This window comes from Oncorhynchus keta, chromosome 4 (assembly GCF_023373465.1).
Source record: "Oncorhynchus keta strain PuntledgeMale-10-30-2019 chromosome 4, Oket_V2, whole genome shotgun sequence".
Taxonomy (NCBI): Eukaryota; Metazoa; Chordata; class Actinopteri; order Salmoniformes; family Salmonidae; genus Oncorhynchus; species Oncorhynchus keta.
Window position 1 is genome coordinate 34054618 of NC_068424.1, and position 18688 is coordinate 34073305.

Genomic DNA, 18688 nt, shown 5'->3' on the forward strand with positions numbered 1-18688 from the left:
GTCATTATGGGGTATTGTGTGTAGATTGATAAGGAAAAACTTTAATTTAATACATTTTAGAATAAGGCTGTAACGTAACAAAATGTGGAAAAAGTCAAGGGGTCTGAATACTTTCCGAATGCACTGTAAATTCAGTAGGCTAACAGCCTCACAAAGGCTAACAATGAATATAGGGCCAGGCAACTTTTCACAGGGGAGTCAAGTCATTGCAGTCAACAACAACAACACCTCAAAACAAGATACTTTTTTAATTAAAGAGAAACAACTGTTTATTATTCAAAACAAACCATGAATATACTTATTCCAAACCTGAAAACTATTGATGCTAAAAGGTTTCATGTACATTTGTGAATGTGAAGGTGTTTAATGTTAATAAGGCACAGGAAAGATAACTGACAGAGGATTTAAGATGTTTGTAATGCACAACATGGAAGTGTTTCAAGATAAAACAGTATTCACTGTATGGCTTTACGTACAGGAGTAGCCTACGGCACATTCTGTCATCATTCGACAGATAAAAACAAAAACTTCACACAATGTTGATCAAAACTGACCATAACGTCTGGTGAAACCATTCCTATATTATCCTCTATTAATTTACAAATGATGTATTACAATAATCAAACTCTTATCTCTATTTAGATATAATGTACAGCAGAGCAGAACATATCCCCGCCCCGACATATACCCCTCCATCTCAACATAACTCTATATTGCACTGAATCCCTCAAAATATACAGTGTAGAATATACTGAACCACAATTTCATCCTTTTTAGATGTGCTTTCAGTGGTAGGATTTTGAATCACTGTACTAGTAATTGATGTTTATTAGCATGAAGAAAACACATGGAAGTAAACAAAGACCAAATAACACTGCATGACAAAAATACATAAAACTAATGAACTGATCACCCATGTTCATGGCTTGTAACTACCATAGTAGCCATATCTGTCCCTTTGACGAGAATTCGTTCATCAATAGATATGGAGTCCATTCAATGACAAATCAAAAATAAAATAGGATTTCAACATAATTTCCTTCAATAGTAACAAATAAAAATGAAATCCCTGCAAATCTTAATTAGTCCATTTTAGCCCAGTTATACACGTATAAACATTGACAACTTAGAAAAAAGGCAGTAAAAATGTGCTTTTTTTTTTTTTATTGTTGACACATGAACCTACATTTTCTGATAAACGTTTTGCTTTTAACAGGACAATTTTGCGAAACTTTTGACGTTGTTGAATAGTGCAGGAACAGCATATTTACAGTCAACCTGAAGTTGTGTCTCTACTCAGGTCGACATGATAAAAGCACACACATTTAAATGGCAAAACAAATCGAAAAAGAAGAGGAAAATGATGTGCCCTTTGATAAGCGATAACACTAAGTGAAAGCAGAGTGTGTTTCTACGAATGTCAATTGGTGTTTGTGATGATGGAGGTGCGGTCTTCCGGTGTCATTCTCTACCTCTCTATGCCTGGACTGTTTTGCGGTTGCCATCCTCAGTCAGATCATACCTACATGACAAGACAAGGAGTGAAAACACCAGTGGAGTGGACAAATGGCAATGGCAGAAACTAAAACATGACTAACAAATACAATCCAAATCGAATCAAACTTTATTTGTCACATGCGCCGAATACAACAAGTGTAGACCTCACCGTGAAATGCTTACTTTCAAACCCTGAAAGTAAGCATTTCACGGCAAAGTCTACACATGTTGTATTCGGAGGCATGTTACAAATAAAGTTTGATTAGATTTGGATTGTATTTGTATCATAATAGATACATAAGATTTTTCTTCGAGCAATTGTCTCACACCCAAAGATGTAATCATGGAATAAACAACAAACAACCTAGTTCATTTCACCAAATCAAATTTGTATCAAATGATAACACAAATACAACACGGAGCTGACAATACAAATTGGGTAAAGGAGCATCTTACCATTGTGTCCAGCCCTTGGATATATCCTCAACACTCAAATCCACCATCACCTGTTATAAGTACAGTCGCATTGCAGGAGTCAACAACAATCAGATAATTCATCATGAAAATAAAAGTCCTTCATTTTTAAAGTACAACAATGTTGTGTCCCAAATGGCACCCTTTTCCCAACACAGTGCGCTCATAGGGCTCTGAAGTATTGCACTATATAGTGATGGATTCTGACTTCTAACCTTGAACATATGAAACATCCTTATTCATGTCACTGAGGGAGAGAGGGGAATGTGGAACATTTGCATTGTGTCAGAATATGATATTGTTAGACATCAGGGATCCTATGGGAAGGAGAAGGGCCACAGTCTGGTACAAGATAACAGGACAGCCGTTGGGGAGGAGTGTGGAACTTGGGGCCAGGGTCAGGTCAGATGAAGTGAGGAAGAACTGATCACTAATGTTCTGTCTAGCAACTGAGGTGTATTGGCTGTTCAGATGTGTAAGGAGGAAAATTCACCTAAATGTATACCTGTGCTGGTGGAACCATGTCTTTGTCTTGCGCAGCTGTGTGACCCAGTGGGTGAGTAAACTTGGTTTGAGCTTTACTAATCGTAAACTCTTGATTTAGAATAGGGTGCCATTTGGAACAGACTATCTTTTGTGAGGAGACACTACCTTCCCGAGGAGTCCTCTGTGTTTGGACAGTATACTCCCCCCGTTCTTCACAGCGATGTCCAGAGTTCTCCTGTGCAGCTCCACCATGGTCACACTGAACTCAAACCTGCAGATGAACAAAACACACACTTTAGGATTCTCCTTTGTTTATTTCTGAGTGATGATTTCCTACTGCAGTGATACTGGGTGATGAATGAATATAATACATGATGTGATTAATTTTTGCGATGGTTAAATAGTTGCATAATGGGTGGAGGTGGCCATAGAGATTGATAAGGAAAAACTTTAATTTAATACATTTTAGAATAAGGCTGTAACATAACAAAATGTGGAAAAAGTCAAGGGGTCTGAATACTTTCCGAATGCACTGTAAATTCAGTAGGCGAACAGCCTCACGAAGGCTAACAATGAATATAGGGCCAGGCAACAACAGCAACAACACCTCAAAACAAGATACTTTTTTAATTAAAGAGAAATTACTTAAAAGATCTATATGTAATTCTATGGAGGTGGCCTACAGTGAACGTCCGAGTCAGAACTCACGTTTGATCATACACAGGGTTCAGGGTTTTCTTTATGGTGCTGGTTTTCCTCCGGCCTGTCCGGCTCTTGTCAGGGAGCAAGTAAACCCGAACGAAAGGATCTGATCCATCCTTAGTGAACGCAATGAGGTTTCTGAGGGCAAAATGTACAGGGGTCATTCAGGCACATTGAAATCTGAACAGAGTATGTCCTGACATTGTGGTAATTGAAATTAACACAGAGGGGCCGTTTCCTGGACACACATTATAAGCTTAGTCTTTGACTAAGGCACTTTCAATGGAGAATCTCCCCCCTTTTCCCCCCAATTTCGATATTGTCTCATTGCTGCAACTCCCCAACGCGCTCGGGAGAGGCGAAGGTCGAGTCATGCTTCCTCCGAAACATGACCCGCCAAACCACGCTCCATAACACCCGCCCGCTTAACCCAGAAGCTAGCTGCACCAATGTGTCAGAGGAAACATCATCCAACTGACGACCGAAATCAGTCTGCAGGTGCCCGGACCGACACAAAGGAGTCGCCAGAGCCAAGTAAAGCCCCCCCGGCCAAACCCTCCCCTAACCCAGAAGACTCTGTGCCAATTGTGCACCGCCCTATGGGACTCCCCGTCACGGCCGGTTGTGACACAGCCTGGGGTCGAACCCGGGTCTGTAGTGACACTTCAAGCACTGCGATGCAGTGCCTTAGACCGCTGCTCCACTCGGGAGGTCTAGGACAAGGCTTAATCTGTGTCCAGGAACCTGGCCTATATAGTATATTTGGCTCGTCTAGTGTGATACATGAGGCCACTGACCGACAGGCGTGCACCACCACGATGAGCTTGTTCCTCTGGGAGCTGTGGCGGACAGTCAGCTGGATCTCCCCCAGGGGGTAAGGACTAGGGGCAGACCCACTGAAAATGCAACACAGCACAGATTATGGATTTGACTTTACTTCATGATAGTGATTGTGTGTGTGTGTGTGTCTGTGCATATGTGTGCACGTGAGTGTGTGTGTGGGATTTACTTCTGCAGCTGCCTGAGCCTCTGCTGCAGCTCTTGGGTGGCAAAGGGTAGGGAGATGTCCGAGGCCAGGCTGGCCATGGAGTCCTTATGGGGCAGGTGTTTCTGGGAGTTGGATATGGTGGTGCTCAGGTTGGAAGTGCTCCTGATAGAGGTGCTCCTGATGGGGCTGCCTCCGTACGGCTCCTCCTTTCGCTCCTCCCTGCGATGGAGGGAGTGGGTGGAGGCCTCCATGGGTGGTGTTGGGGTGGTGTAGGCTGGGGGGAGCGGCGATTCCGATGCGGAGAGTCTCTGGGAGGGGACGGTGGGGTTGACCTCGCTGGCTTTCCTCACCTGGACAGAGGAGAGCTGGTCCGATGCACTTGTCTGCTTCTCCAGGCACAGAACCTACGACACAGACGAGCAGAGCACAGTACCTTAAGAATACTGTACACTGTAATGGAAAACTGTAAATAATATGGTCATTTGGGGGTCTACAGTAAAATACTCTGAAACGTTTTGCTGCAGCATACTGTCAATTCTAAAGCATTGTGGGAAAATGTTGTGGGCGGGGCAAAGTATTGCTGTATTTTGAGAGGTCCTGTAATACCACCATCTTTGGAGCGCCAAAAACACCTTTGACCACTAGTAGGTGCCTGGTATTGTTGTTTCTGGCTCATTAACATATTTTGAAGATTGATAGATTTGTTGCACCCGTGATTGAGAATGCTATACCGATTGAATTCCTATGTGGTTATAGTGCCCCATCAATTTGTATAGGGAACCGTTTGGACTGGCAGCAAGTCTTCCAGAAAATTGCAATGGAAATGGAGCTCCACCTGGAGCTTCCATCTAGCTTGGAAAGACTATCGTGCAACATCAAAAAGCCTTCATCAAAAAGCCTTCACCGCTGCTCGATCAGCTGACTTTTCCAACTTGATTGAGGAGAATAAAAACAGTCCAGCTGCTTACTGGACCCTATTCTAACTAACTACTAAAATAGCTACTTCCTGTGCCCTCCTATGTTGAACACAACAAATGGCTCCCTATCCTCCGGATGTGTACCTAACTCACTAAAAGTGGCAAAAATAAAGACTTGAAAAAGCCAAACCTTGACCCGGAAAATTTTAAAACTGAAAAAGCTGCTCAGCAACTTGCTGCCTTCATGAAGACAAATAATATATATAAAACTCTCCAGTCTGGTTTTAGACCCCATCATAGTACTGAGATCGCACTCGTGAAGTTGGTTAATTACCTTTTCATGGCATCAGACCAAGGCTCTGCTCCTGTCCTCGTGCTCCTGTCGCTTTAGACACCATCGATAAACCACATTCTTTTGGAGAGATTGGAAACCCTAATTGGTCTACACAGACAAGTTCTTGCCAGGTTTAGATCTTATCTGTCGGAAAGATATCAGTTTGTTTCTGTGGATGGTTTGTCCTTTAAGTTTCGGTGTTCCGCAAGCTTCCGTTTTAGGACCATTATTGTTTGCACAATATTCTACCTCTTGGGGAAGTCATTCGGAAACACAATGTCAACTTTCACTGCTATGCAGATGACACACAGCTGTACATTTCGAAGAAACATGGTTAAGCCCCAAAATTGCCTACCCTGGAAGCCTGTGTTTCAGACGTAAGGTCATTTTTTAACTGAGATAAAACAGAGATGTTAGTTCTAGGTTCCAAGCAACGAAGAGATCTGCAGTTTGATCTTGATGGTTGTACATTCATCTCAAATAAAACTGATGGACCTGCTCTGGACCCTGATCTCTCTTTTGACGAATATATCAAAAATATTTAAAGGGCAGCTTTTTTCCATCTTCGTAACATTGCAAAAATCTGAAACATTTTGTAAAAAAAATAATTAATTAGCTAATACATGCTTTTGTTTCTTCAAGATTAGACTACTACCTAACTCCTACCTAACTGCTGCACATACCTACACATACACTTTGGTCACAAGACGCAGACCTCCATATTGTTCCTAGAAGCAAACAGCTGGAAGCAGGGCTTTCTCCAATAGAGTTCTATTTCTATGGAATGGTCTGCCAATCCAGAGAGAGACGCAGACTTGGTCTCAACCTTTAAGTATTTACTGAAGACTCTTCAGTAGGTTCTATGAATGAGTGTTGTCTGGCCCAGGGCTGCGAAGGTGAATGGCAAGGCACTGGAGTGACGAACGCCTCTTGCTGTCTCTGCCTGGCCGGCTTCCCTCTCTCCACTGGGATTCTTTGCCACTGACCCTATTACGGGGCTGAGGCATTGGCTTGCTAGTGCTCTCGCATGCCGTCCCTAGGAGGGGTGTATCATATAGTGCCAGGCTTTTTCCCGCTATACTGAACTTGAGTGGGTTGAGTCACTGACGTGATTTTCCTGTCCCCTGACCCCCCCGTCTCAATCTCCAGTATCTATGCAGCAATAGTCTACGTGACAGGGGACTAGGGTGTGTCCTATCTGGTGTAATTCTCCTGCCTTATCTAGTGTCCTTTGTAATCTTAAGTAATTCTCCCATCTCTCTCTCTCTCAATGCTTGGCTATGAAAAGCAAGAAAATTGACATTTACTGCTGATCTGCTGCACCCTCTATAACCACTTTGATTATTATTTGACCCTGTTGGTCATCTATGGAAGTTTGAACATCTTGAAGAACGATCTGGCCTTAATGGTCATATACTCTTATAATCTCCACCGGGCACAGCCAGAAGAGGACTCTCTAGGTTTCTTCCTAGGTTCCTACCGTTCTAGGGAGTTTTTCCTAGCCACCATGCTTCTACATCTGCATTGCTTTCTCTTTGGGGTTGTAGGCTGGGTTTCTGTATAACCATTTTGTAACATCTGCTGATGTAAAAAGGGCTTAATAAATACATTTGATTGATTGAACCATTTAGGATTTCCAGCAAATTGTGTTGAAAATAAAGGTTTATTACCCAAGGCTTTGTTCAACACAGTGTACATTAGTGGCACCTGCTGGTCAAAATCATTTAGAGCAGACAAATTATTATAGATGAGGTCCCACATGCCATAGCGCATGCGCAGCGTAGCCTATTTGTCTTCTACCGAAACGAATACCAAACCAATCAGGGGGTTGATCAACGAAACAAAGCTTCGGACGTAATTGATCATATGCTGATACAGGCATCGGCACACTGATTTATAATAATAATAATAATATATGCCATTTAGCAGACGCTTTTATCCAAAGCGACTTACAGTCATGTGTGCATACATTCTACGTATGGGTGGTCCCGGGGATCGAACCCACTACCCTGGCGTTACAAGCGCCATGCTCTACCAACTGAGCTACAGAAGGACCTGCTTAGCGATTTTAACGCATGCCTTGGGGCTCCGATATCAAACCTAACATCACTACTGTAATGTGTAAAGCCTTTACCTAGGAGCCAACCTGCTTGCACCAATCCCTTGTAAATACAGTAAAATACTGTGAAATACAAACCTCTCCCCTCAATGAATTAATGAATTGATCCATCCATTCATTCACAACCTTTACGGTATTGTACTCTGTGTCATTACACAGTACTTGCTTTGATACCGCATTTATGTTACAGTAGATGTACTGCAATATGAAATACAGAATTTTACTTGCCACCAAGCAAAAAAGTAAGCTGTCAAATTCACAGTAACCCCTTCAGTGTACATTGTGATGGGAAGTTCTATTGACACATTTCAAATCGGTAACTTTTGAAAATAGACAGCAGGTCTATCATGGTTGCATCTCAAATGACTCCCTATTCCCTAAAACGTTGAGCTCTACGGGCCCTGGAATAAAAGTACAGTAGTTATTTACAGTTGAAGTCAGAGGTTTGCATAGACCTTAGCCAAATACATTTAAACTCAGTTTTTCACAATTCCTGACCTTTAATCCTAGTAAAATTTCCCTGTCTTAGGTCAGTTAGGATCACCACTGTATTTTAAGAATGTGAAATGTCAGAATAATAGGAGAGAATTATTTATTTAATCACATTCTTAGTGAATCACATTCCAGTGGGTCAGAAGTTTACATACACTCAATTAGTATTGGGTAGCATTGCCTTTAAATTTTTTAACTTGGGTCAAACGTTTCTGGTAGCCTTCCACAAGTTTCCCACAATAAGTTGGGTGAATTTTGGCCCATTCCTCCAGACAGAGCTGGTGTAACTGAGTCAGGTTTGTAGGCCTCCTTGCTCGCACATGCTTTTTCAGTTCTGCTCACACATTTTCTAGGGGATTGATCTCAGGGCTTTGTGATGGCACTCCAATACCTTGACTTTGTTGTCCTTAAACCATTTTGCCACAACGTTGAAGTATGCTTGGGGTCATTGTCCATTTGGAAGACCAATTTGAGACCAAGCTTTAACTTCCTGACTAATGTCTTGAAATGTTGCTTCAATATATCCACATCATTTTTAATCCTCCTGATGATGCCATCTATTTTGTGACGTGTACCAGTCCCTCCTGCAGCAAAGCACCCCCATAACATGATGCTGCCACCCCCGCGCTTCACTGTTGGGATGGTGTTCTTTGGCTTGCAAGCCTCCCCTTTTTCCTCCAAACATAACAATGGGCATTATGGCCAAACAGGTCTATACTTTGTTTCATCAGACCAGAGGACATTTCTACAAAAAGTATGATCTTTGTCCCCATGTGCATTTGCAAACCGTAGTCTGGCCATTTTATGGCGGTTTTAGAGCAGTGGCTTCTTCCTTGCTGAGCGGGCTTTCAGGTTATGTTGATATTGGACTCGTTTTACTGTGGATATAGATACATCTGTACCTGTTTCCTCCAGCGTCTTCACAAGGTCCTTTGCTGTTGTTCTGGGATTGATTTGCACTTTTCGCACCAAAGTACATTCATCTCTAGGATAAAGAACGTGTCTCCTTCCTGAGCGGTATGCCGGCTGCGTGGTCCTATGGTGTTCGTACTTGCGTACTGTTGTTTGTACAGATGAACGTCATACATTCAGGTATTTGGAAATTGCTCCCAAGGATGAACCAGACTTGTGGATGTCTACAAAAAACATTTCTGAGGTCTTGGATGATTTCTTTTGATTTTCCAATGATGTCAAGCAAAGAGGTACTGAGTTTGAAGGTAGGCCTTGAAATACATCCACAGGTACACCTGCAATAGGCTAATTGACATAATTTGAGTCAATCAGAAGCTTCTAAAGCCATGACATAATTTTCTGGAATTTTCCAAGCTGTTTAAAGGCACAGTCAACATAGTGTATGTAAACTTCTGACCCACTGGAATTGTGATACAGTGAATTATAAGTGAAATATTCTGTCTGCAAACAATTGTTGGTAAAATTACTTGTGTCATGCACAAAGTAGATGTCCTAACCGACTTGCCAAAACTATAGTTTGTTAACAAGACATTTGTGGAGTGGTTGAAAAACGAGTTTTAATGACTAAAACCTAAGTGTATGTAATCTTCCGACTTCAACTGTACATAGGGAATAGCGTGCCATTTGGGAGGCAGCTATAAATATTCTTACCCTGAGAGCCAACTTGAGTTTGAGTGTGGAGCTGGGTCCAGAGTTCCTCAGGGAAAACTGCTGAGTAAACGTCATGTCTTCCTCCTCCAACAGACCACTCAAGGGGACTGTAAGATTACCCAGGGTGCACTTGTGCTTGTCATCCTTCACCTGGGCATAGACAGTCCAACAAAGGGTTAACATATTAGATATCCTATAATTCACATACACTTACTGTAAACTCAATGTTTGACCCATCCAAAAAACATCAGATATGTCTAAAGTACATAGTGTATAGAAATACAGTGCATTCAGACCCGTAGGACATTTTCCACATTTTGCCACATATTCTCCATGTCTTCTACAAAGGATAGGAAAGGTTGCCAGATATTATAAAATGTAATTGCAGATCCCCTAACGGAGTAGTGTACTTTCTCTGGCTTGAGATGTTGCGTAACTTCCTTTATCCAATGATTAAAAGGAGGAGGAACCCGATCCTTACACTTAAATAGTATAAGATATCTAGCTAGAAAAGTAGTAAATGCCAGCATGTTGCCGGTATAACTGTTTAGAGGGCCTCCTGCGGTGCCACTCCGAATAATGCAATAAAGGCAGAAGGTTCTATGGGTGTCTCCAGTATCTAAGAAAACGTCTCAAAAAGTGATGTCCAGAAATCTGTCCAAAAATGGTGTAATAAAGTAGCAGGAGCCTGCTAACATCGGTCACAAGTGGGATCTATTTCTAGTCTATTGGACAATTTTGGCCTTGTGCAATTTTTTGATTTGACCTTTATTTAACAAGGCACGTCAGTTAAGAACAAATTCTTATTTTCAATGACAGCCTAGGAACAGTGAGGTTAACTGCCTGTTCAGGGGCAGAAAGACAGATATTGTAACTTGTCAGCTCGGGGATTTGAACTTGCAACCTTTCAGTTACTAGTCCAACGCTCTAACCACTAGGCTACCCTGCCGCAATGCAGCCGACAAACTATTTTAAATTGAGTTACAGCATGTCTTCAACATATAGATGAAGAATGTATTCTCTGAAGCATACTCTGCCAAATTTAGTCTCAAAGTTGTTCACCTAAATCCTCTTCCCATTGGTTCTTAAGAGAGTGCAGGGAATCCAGATTGTGCGAGTGTAATAATGTATAGATCAAGCTTATACCTCCTTTGATATAAGGGTTCACTTTAAAAATAGAATCTAGAAGGGAAGTAGCTGGGCGTGATGGGAAGTATGAGAGTATGAAGATACAAAACTACGCAAATGCAGTATCTAAAGAAATGGGATCGAGCAATATTGAACTTTTGTACTCACTGTTCAAAAGATACAAAATCCAAATCAATGTACAAGTCGTTCAGTGTGGAGATCCCTTTTCCGGACCAGATAGGAAACGCCCGGTCAAATAATGATGGAGAGAATGCAATGGTTCTTTAGTAAATGGGGCAGAAGTTGAAAATTCACTGAGACCAAACGATCGCCTGAACTGTTTCCAGATTTCTTTTAGAATGTTTCTTAATAGGGATTTTTTGTGTATTTGGAAACGGGCTCAGCTAATTCAAGTTTTGAGCAGAGTAAGGCAGCTAAAGAGGTGGGGCCACAGGATGAGATCTCCAAGGTAAAAAAAAAGCTTCATAGAGATCTTTCAAATTGTGTGTGACCCAAATATTTCAATTTCTGCGTAGTCACTCTGAAGGGCACACGAATACCAGACGTTTGCATGGCAGAGTTTGAGGAGAATGATTCCTCAAATACGGAAAGCAAGAAAGGAGAGAGATCATCTGAGAATTAAAAACGACAAGAATTTGCTCTGAAAATCGGGTCCAGGGGATTTACCACACTGCATAGATTTAATTGCTAACACACTCTCTTTTACAGAGAGCTGTTCTTCTCATTCAGCAGCTCTCTCAGGCTCAACTGTAGGAAGTTCTCAAAGAAGGTGTCGAGTAAGTTAGCATTACCAGCCGATTCCGAAGTGTATAATTGTGAGTAAAAGTTATGAAAGCATGAATTGACCTCTGAACTATCAATTACATTTGTTACCCAGCTCGTCAGTTATCTCAGGTATGGTTTGATTTGCGGTTCTGGTGTGCTAGAATTTTCCCTGATTTCTCTTCATGTTCGTCATTTTTCGTATCAAGATTTACTCATTCGATTTTCAGCCTGTCGAGTTGAAAGAAGAAAAAACTCTGTCTGAAGTGTTAAACGTTGTTTCAGGAAATCTGCAAATGAAGAGGTTGAATATGTCATTTTAAAATCCAAGATTTTAAGTTCTCCCTAGGCACTGAATGTTGCACTTCCTTAATGTTGCGCTGTACGAAATAATTTGGCCCCATAGATAAGCCTTCATTGATTCCTATACAGTTGTAGGAGACATTCCAGGGGTTTGAATAAACTCGAGAAATAGTTACATTTGAGATGATATAAAAGAAACAAAGGTTTCTTCTGATAGCAGTAGTAGTGAGAACAAAATAACAAAACGAACCGTGAAGCTGATATGAGAAGTGCAGACAGGCAACTAAACATAGAATAATAACCCACAAACTATCCAAGGAATATGGCTACCTAAATTTGGTCCCCGACCAGAGACACCGATAAACAGCTGCCTCTGATTGAGAACCAATCTAGGCAACCATAGACATAAAAACACCTAGACTGGAAAAAAAACATAAACATAAACCACATGACTGTCATAAAAGCACCATATATTATTATTATTATTATTATTAAAAACCCATAAACATAAACCCTAACCAAAAATAATAAAGAAAACAAAGATAACTAAGGTCAGGGCGTGACACATTGCGAACGGTATGTTTTTACTCATTAAAAATGGCCGCCCTTCTGGTTTTAGAATAAAAATTGGAATGATATGATTGACCGATCCACCCTCCTTTTAAACGAGAGTGGTCGGACGTGCGGAGATGTGAAACATTGTGGTGGCAGTATCACGCTGTGGGGATGTTTTTCAGCGGCAGGGACTGGGAGACTAGTCAGGATCTAGGGAAAGATGAACGGAGCAAAGTACAGCGATTCTTGATGAAAACCTGCTTCAGAGTACTCAGGGCCTCAGACTGGGGCGAAGGTTCACCTTCCAACAGGACAACGACCCTAAGCACACAGCCAAGACAACGCTGGAGTGGCATCGGGACAAGTCTCTGAATGTCCTTGAGTGTCCCAGCCAGAGCCCGGACTTGAACCCTATCGAACATCTCTGGAGAGACCTGAAAATAGCTGTGCAGCGATGCTCCCCATCCAACCTGACAGAGCGTGAGAGGTTCTGCAGAGAAGAATGGGAGAAACTCCCAAAATACAGGCGTGCCAAGCTTGTAGTGTCAGGCTATAATTGAGGCTGTAATTGCTGCCAAAGCTGCTTGCTGCCAAAGCTGCTAGTGTGTAAAGGGTCTGGGGGGGGTTCCAATAAATTAGCAAAAATGTCTAAAACCCTGTTTTTGCTTTGTCATTATGGGGTATTGTGTGTAGATTAATGAGAAGATATATTAAAAAAAAAAAAAATTTGAATAAGGATGAAACGTAACAGAATGTGGAAAAAGCCAAGTGGCCTGAATACTTTCCAAATGCACTGTAGATCACCTACCAGTTGTGGTATGGTGAAAAATAAATGTAAATGTACAGTACATAGTTGTTAACTAAGGTGTGGGACAGTACCTCCACTTCCAGCTCCTGCCTCCTGGGGTTATGGACAAGGAAGGAGAAGGCTTCCTCCCACATTGGCTCATTGGTCTTAAAGCGGATCTGAAGGCAACACATATAGAATAGAATACAATGAAATAGAATTGAATAACTGTATTTATTTAAAACATCCTCAAAGTGTAAGAGAAATATGTGGTTTTCAATGACCATTTCCAATTATCTACAGAAACCATACCCACAGTAGTTTCTTACCTTACTCTCAAATGATTTGTTCCCAACTGTGAAATAGACATAAGGACTTGGTTCACTGCTCGTTTTCTTGCCGGACTGTGAGAGATGACCAGGAAAAGAGTGGCTCTGAACGAGTGTTACTAAGACATAAACACACGCTGAAAACATTGTTATTCTTCAGCTAATTGTAGTAACAAAGTTATTATACAGTAGAAACACACTGAAAATCACTGATAAAATGGGTAGAAGTGTCTATCCTGAGATGAAAGAGAATATCATTTAGGCTGCATCCCAAATGGTTCCCTATTCCTTATTTATAATTTTTTGGGGGGGGAAATGGACAGTAGCTAGGAAATGGTCAACCTTGGTCTTAATTCTTCATTCTGATTTCAAGCTCCTTCTCAGCTTTGAAATCCAATAACTTTCACTGTTGGCAACCGGTTTATACCTTGTGCATATAACAATGTGTGTTTCCCAAATGCCACCATATTCCCTGTGTAGTGCACTACTTTTGAGGAAGGCCCATACCGTAGGCTCTGGTTAAACGTAATGCACTATATAGGTAATAGGGTGCCATTTTGTACACATCCAGTGTATGAGTCTTAATTTACCAAACTTAAGTGCATCCCTACCTCCTGGAAATGGCTTTAGTCTGATAAAAAAAAGATTGATTTATAAAACAGCCTGAGAGAGACACAACCCCAAACTATCACATGCCAGAATATGTTTTTAGTCAGAAGTCAAAAGGAATGGTTAAATGCAGATTTACATTCAGGACAAATTATTATATTAGTCCAAGCTCTATATTAAAATGTGCACACTCTAAAAAATGCTAGGTAAAAAACAACTCAGCGCTGGATAAATTGTGGACAGAACACATTTTGGGATATTTCAACTTTCTTTGAAGACTGGAGGTGTGGCTTAGTAGGGGCTTGTAGGGGAATGGCTTTATTATAGTTATTTTTGGTCACACGTGATAGTAAATGTCATTCAGGTTCATCTGTTCTATTGTATTGCCATCACGTTAAGATTGAGCAATGATACTTTTGTAGCTTTAATGAGGTTTATAGAGTTTTTCAACTGGCCATGTCTTCAACTGGCATGTCTTCTTTAAATATAAATGTAAGAACATTATTACTTAAACATTATAACAATGTGGTAACTCTCCCAACATTGGGATATGCTTAGGCACTTGAGGAACTCATACTCTTGTGTAAACCCCATAAAAGCTACAAAAATGTGCGCAACCTTAACATATGATGACAATACAACAGAACATGAACCATAATTACGTATACCTGCACTTGTGGCCAAAAATAACTATCTGAAAGCCACAACCTACAACCTGAATGACATTTACTATCACGTGTGACCAAAAATAACTATAATAAAGCCATGCCCCTACAAGCCCCTACTAAGCCACTCATCCAGTCTTCTGATCTGGCAGGGTCATAGCTCAATAACCCAGCATCAATAACCCCAAAATCAAATTAGTTGGGTCAACTGGTTGGGTCAAAATAACCCAACGTGTGTTCTGTCCCAGCATATTTTTGCGTGTAGAGGGTGAGTGAGGTTTTGATTTCTCGTCCCCCTCTAATTCTCTCTCTCTTTCTTCATCTACCAAATGAACATGTTTTGAACTTTGATGAACATTATAGTGCATGTCATTAAAAATCGGTGGCCATTTTGTATCAAGCGTCCCAGAGTAGGAGCTCTGATTTTGCATTTAAGATCACAATGAATAAGATTACATGACAGATGGACCTGGATCAGCAGTCTAACACTCTTGAGATGCTCGATGCATATACGGCCCCTGGTTTGTAAAGGTCCAGGTATGTGAAAAATCCAGTTCTCATAGTGTGCAGTAAAGGAAATGCTATAATGTGATGCTTGAAGCGATTAAAAGAGTACAGACAGACATAGACAGAGTGATCACCCATCTCCAAGCGTGAATGAACAATTACTCACAATGAATAAACTATGCGTTTACCATAAATGAGCAAAAATAATCAAAGTCAATTTGGATGGCACAAAGTAAGGACGGGCACAGACTGAGACCATTATAAGCTGTCTATGTGTGCTGGCATGCATCATCCCACTTCCTTACTTTACCTTCAGGGATTTATAGACAGAGGCTTGTTTCAACACGTCATGGTTGAGATTAAACCGGTCGCTCTTTAATCCAAAGGGGGGGGTGGGGGGGGAGAAAAATCACATCCGGAGTTAGTAGGACGAGGGGACTGAGTACGATTAGGTTCAGCTTTGGTCCAGGATGTCGCCAGTGAGAGCGTAGCCGAACGACGGGCTGGACCAGAGCTAGATTAGGTTGTCTTAAAGTGGTATGAAAACAACAACAATCCGGAGAGAATGGAAAAGGAAAGGAGACAGCCAAGAAACAAAGCAAGAGGATTGTCCAAGATATAAATAAATAAATAAATAAAAAGGTCCAATCTATGAACAATAGAGAACAAAGCAGACATTACAACGAATGGAGAAGGCGGTATAAAAGAAAAGCTGTACGGTGAATGAAAAGATTCTTCTAGTCGGGAGAAGCTATAGAATTAATTGCCGGGAGGACCTTGTGATGGGGGATGTTGTTTAGCTCAAAGCTAATAAGAGATCTGACAGTATTTCAATATTCTCTGACTTAGACTTAACTGTCCACTAGACAGACACAAAAAACAACAGCCGTCAACACATCCTTAAAGTAATGCGCCACAAATAGCCCCCTCAATCAAATACCCTGAGACCTTCAAATCAATAGTTCTTGGAAACCATATTGTCCCTGCCTGCACCTTGTTGTTGGATGAAAGATGAAGCACTATCCTCTATCCTGAGTTATTGGAATTATTATTTAGTCTATAAGATAAAAAAATATTCATGATCTACCCGCTATCGAAAATTGTATAATAATATTATTGGATTTAGAACCATGCAGCAGAGTCAATCGACATGCTTTATGGTACAAGACTCACTGCAGTAGGTCTGTTACTTAGCTCTGGTCCAGGGCGTCATTCGGCTACGCTTCCACTACCTTAGTGATAGTAAGAGCGCAGCCGAACGACACCCTGCACCAGAGATAGTCTGTTACGGTTCAACCCCACCACACACTACTAATGCTAACTCTAGGATGCAGAGTACCGGAGGACTCACAAATAAGGTTCTATACATTGAGGTATTGTTCTCACAAAATACTAGGCCAGATGCTCTCCTCTCTTTTAAGTTTCCACACCCAAAGCTCCCTGTAAAGACGCTCTTTATAGGGAAAGAACAGGGAGAGAAGAAGTTAAATAAAATATGGCTAAGATGCTAAAGAGGCTAAGACTCTGACAGGCTCATTTAGGAGTTGACTGTCTTGGGCTGATATTGACCCATATCTGTGGGCTAAGGTCAAAGGTAAACGACAGTGTTGAAGAAGGAGACAAAAAAAGGGAGTTTCAACAGACAGATACACAGATGAATCCATTGAGGTGCTCATGTGACGTTAAAGGCGTGGAAGACCAGATTAGACAGGGTCGAGATGAAAACAGTCAACTATGGCATGTGGACTGAACTTCAGTGCGATGTTTGCAGAACTACACGTGAAAATGTGTAACTGAAAAGGCTTTCTGAGCTGCGTTAAAAATATTTCAGGAAACTTTATTTTCAAGTTCAATTTGGCGTGATTCACAATAGCTCCCTTGGGCGGAGTAGAATATGTCCAGAAATATATTACATTGTTCTCTGTGTCCTTATTCACATCATGTCATAGGCCAACATTTGTTAACATTAACAGAAATATGTATGGCATGGGAACAACTCACATCATTCTACAGTAAATGTAATCATGTACAGTATGCCAAATCAACCGTCCTGTAATTAGCTTTAACTTGCAGCAATTCAATCATTTTGTGCCTCACTCCACCACCAGAACACTCCTTCAACCCTAAACCACTTTAACTGAACAGTCCTGTCATCCAGCTCCACTCACCGGCAGGTTCTTTGCCGAGTCCAAGTACACCACCAGGAGAGCAGACGAGAGTCCATCATTGGCCAGGCTTCTGTCAGCTCGCACGCTCCTCAACACCTGATTGGATAGGAGAGACAGGCGGAGGTCACTACTGAGACAAACTGGACTAGGAGAAGTGGGCAGCCTTCTAATTCACGTCTAACTGTAATACACGTGACAATAGCAAGACCGAGAGAGACAGGCTAAGTCAAGGTGTTCAAGCTAGCCTGCTGGTACGATGCCATTATACACACCTGGGCCTGTCTTGAATTATCATACGATTGGGAAGGAGGGGTAAGAACCCAAATTGAAAAGATAAGGGGTTGCCTGTGTGTGCTAAATGGGGCCGATTCCGACCCGTTTTATGCACTTTTCTCTCTATTCGTATTCTGACCTTTAACTTAAGCATGAGAATAGCATGCTATTCACCCGCTATTCGTTTTGGGGTGGAGATCTAAGAAATTAAGGTGAATAAGGTCGAGCAAACCATGTGGGGAAATGATCTACTTTCTCTTTTCCCAATAGAAATAACAGCATTCTCCATGCAGTGGTATTTCTAATTGATAATAGCATTTGATAAGAGCTAGGTCAATGAGTAATCCATTTGTAGAAGAGGATTGTAAATACACATTGCAATCGTTTTAGATTATTTTTCCTACTGTGGCCCCTTTTCCAAAAGCGAAGTGGGCTATAAATAGCTGTGCTGATATTCCGAATTTGAATTGTGTGCCCTCAATTTGAGTGGCATGAAATTTGGAGACCCAAGCTATAGGCTTCTGTAGGGATGAACCTGCTGAGTTGATGTACGCGCTTTAAAATGTTTTCATTATTGTTAGGATCTAAATAAACAGAGTACAAAAACTAACGGACACTTAATCAAGCTCACACCAAGTTTATTCACCCACGGGGTCATACAGCTGCATAAGACAAAGAACATATTCACATATGCAGTGATATTTAACCCTTTCTCCAATGCTGAGCCCCTCCTTACACATCTGAACAGCCAATACACCTCTGTTGCTGTCCAGAACATTAGTGATATATGTTCTTCCTCACTTCATCTAACCTGACCTCTGCCCCAAATCCTCACTCATCCCCAACTCATGGCTGTCATGGTGACTTGTACCAGACTGTGTCTCTTCTCCTCCCATAGGATTCCCTGATGGCTAACAATAACATATCCTGACATAATGTAAACATACAT

General features: G+C 41.4%; 1 protein-coding gene across 3 annotated transcripts in view; it reads right to left on the bottom strand.

The window, feature by feature from the left end:
- Positions 1–233: 233 nt before the first annotated feature.
- esyt2b (extended synaptotagmin-like protein 2b) overlaps positions 234–18688 on the bottom strand; it is a 47931-nt gene continuing 29476 nt past the window's right edge. Inside the window, exons 13-23 of one of the 3 annotated variants that reach the window (XM_035760652.2) lie at positions 17467–17562; positions 15609–15671; positions 13518–13592; positions 13281–13367; positions 9633–9782; positions 4169–4551; positions 3957–4055; positions 3166–3297; positions 2623–2728; positions 1954–2003; positions 234–1522 (exon numbers count right to left, since the gene is read on the bottom strand). In XM_035760652.2, the coding sequence (XP_035616545.1) occupies positions 1477–1522; positions 1954–2003; positions 2623–2728; positions 3166–3297; positions 3957–4055; positions 4169–4551; positions 9633–9782; positions 13281–13367; positions 13518–13592; positions 15609–15671; positions 17467–17562 (1287 nt within the window). In that variant the 3' untranslated portion in view covers positions 234–1476. Of the gene's footprint in view, positions 1523–1953; positions 2004–2622; positions 2729–3165; positions 3298–3956; positions 4056–4168; positions 4552–9632; positions 9783–13280; positions 13368–13517; positions 13593–15608; positions 15672–16649; positions 16752–17466; positions 17563–18688 lie in introns of all 3 variants that reach the window. The other 2 variants (XM_035760644.2, XM_035760662.2) reach the window with 2 other exon arrangements.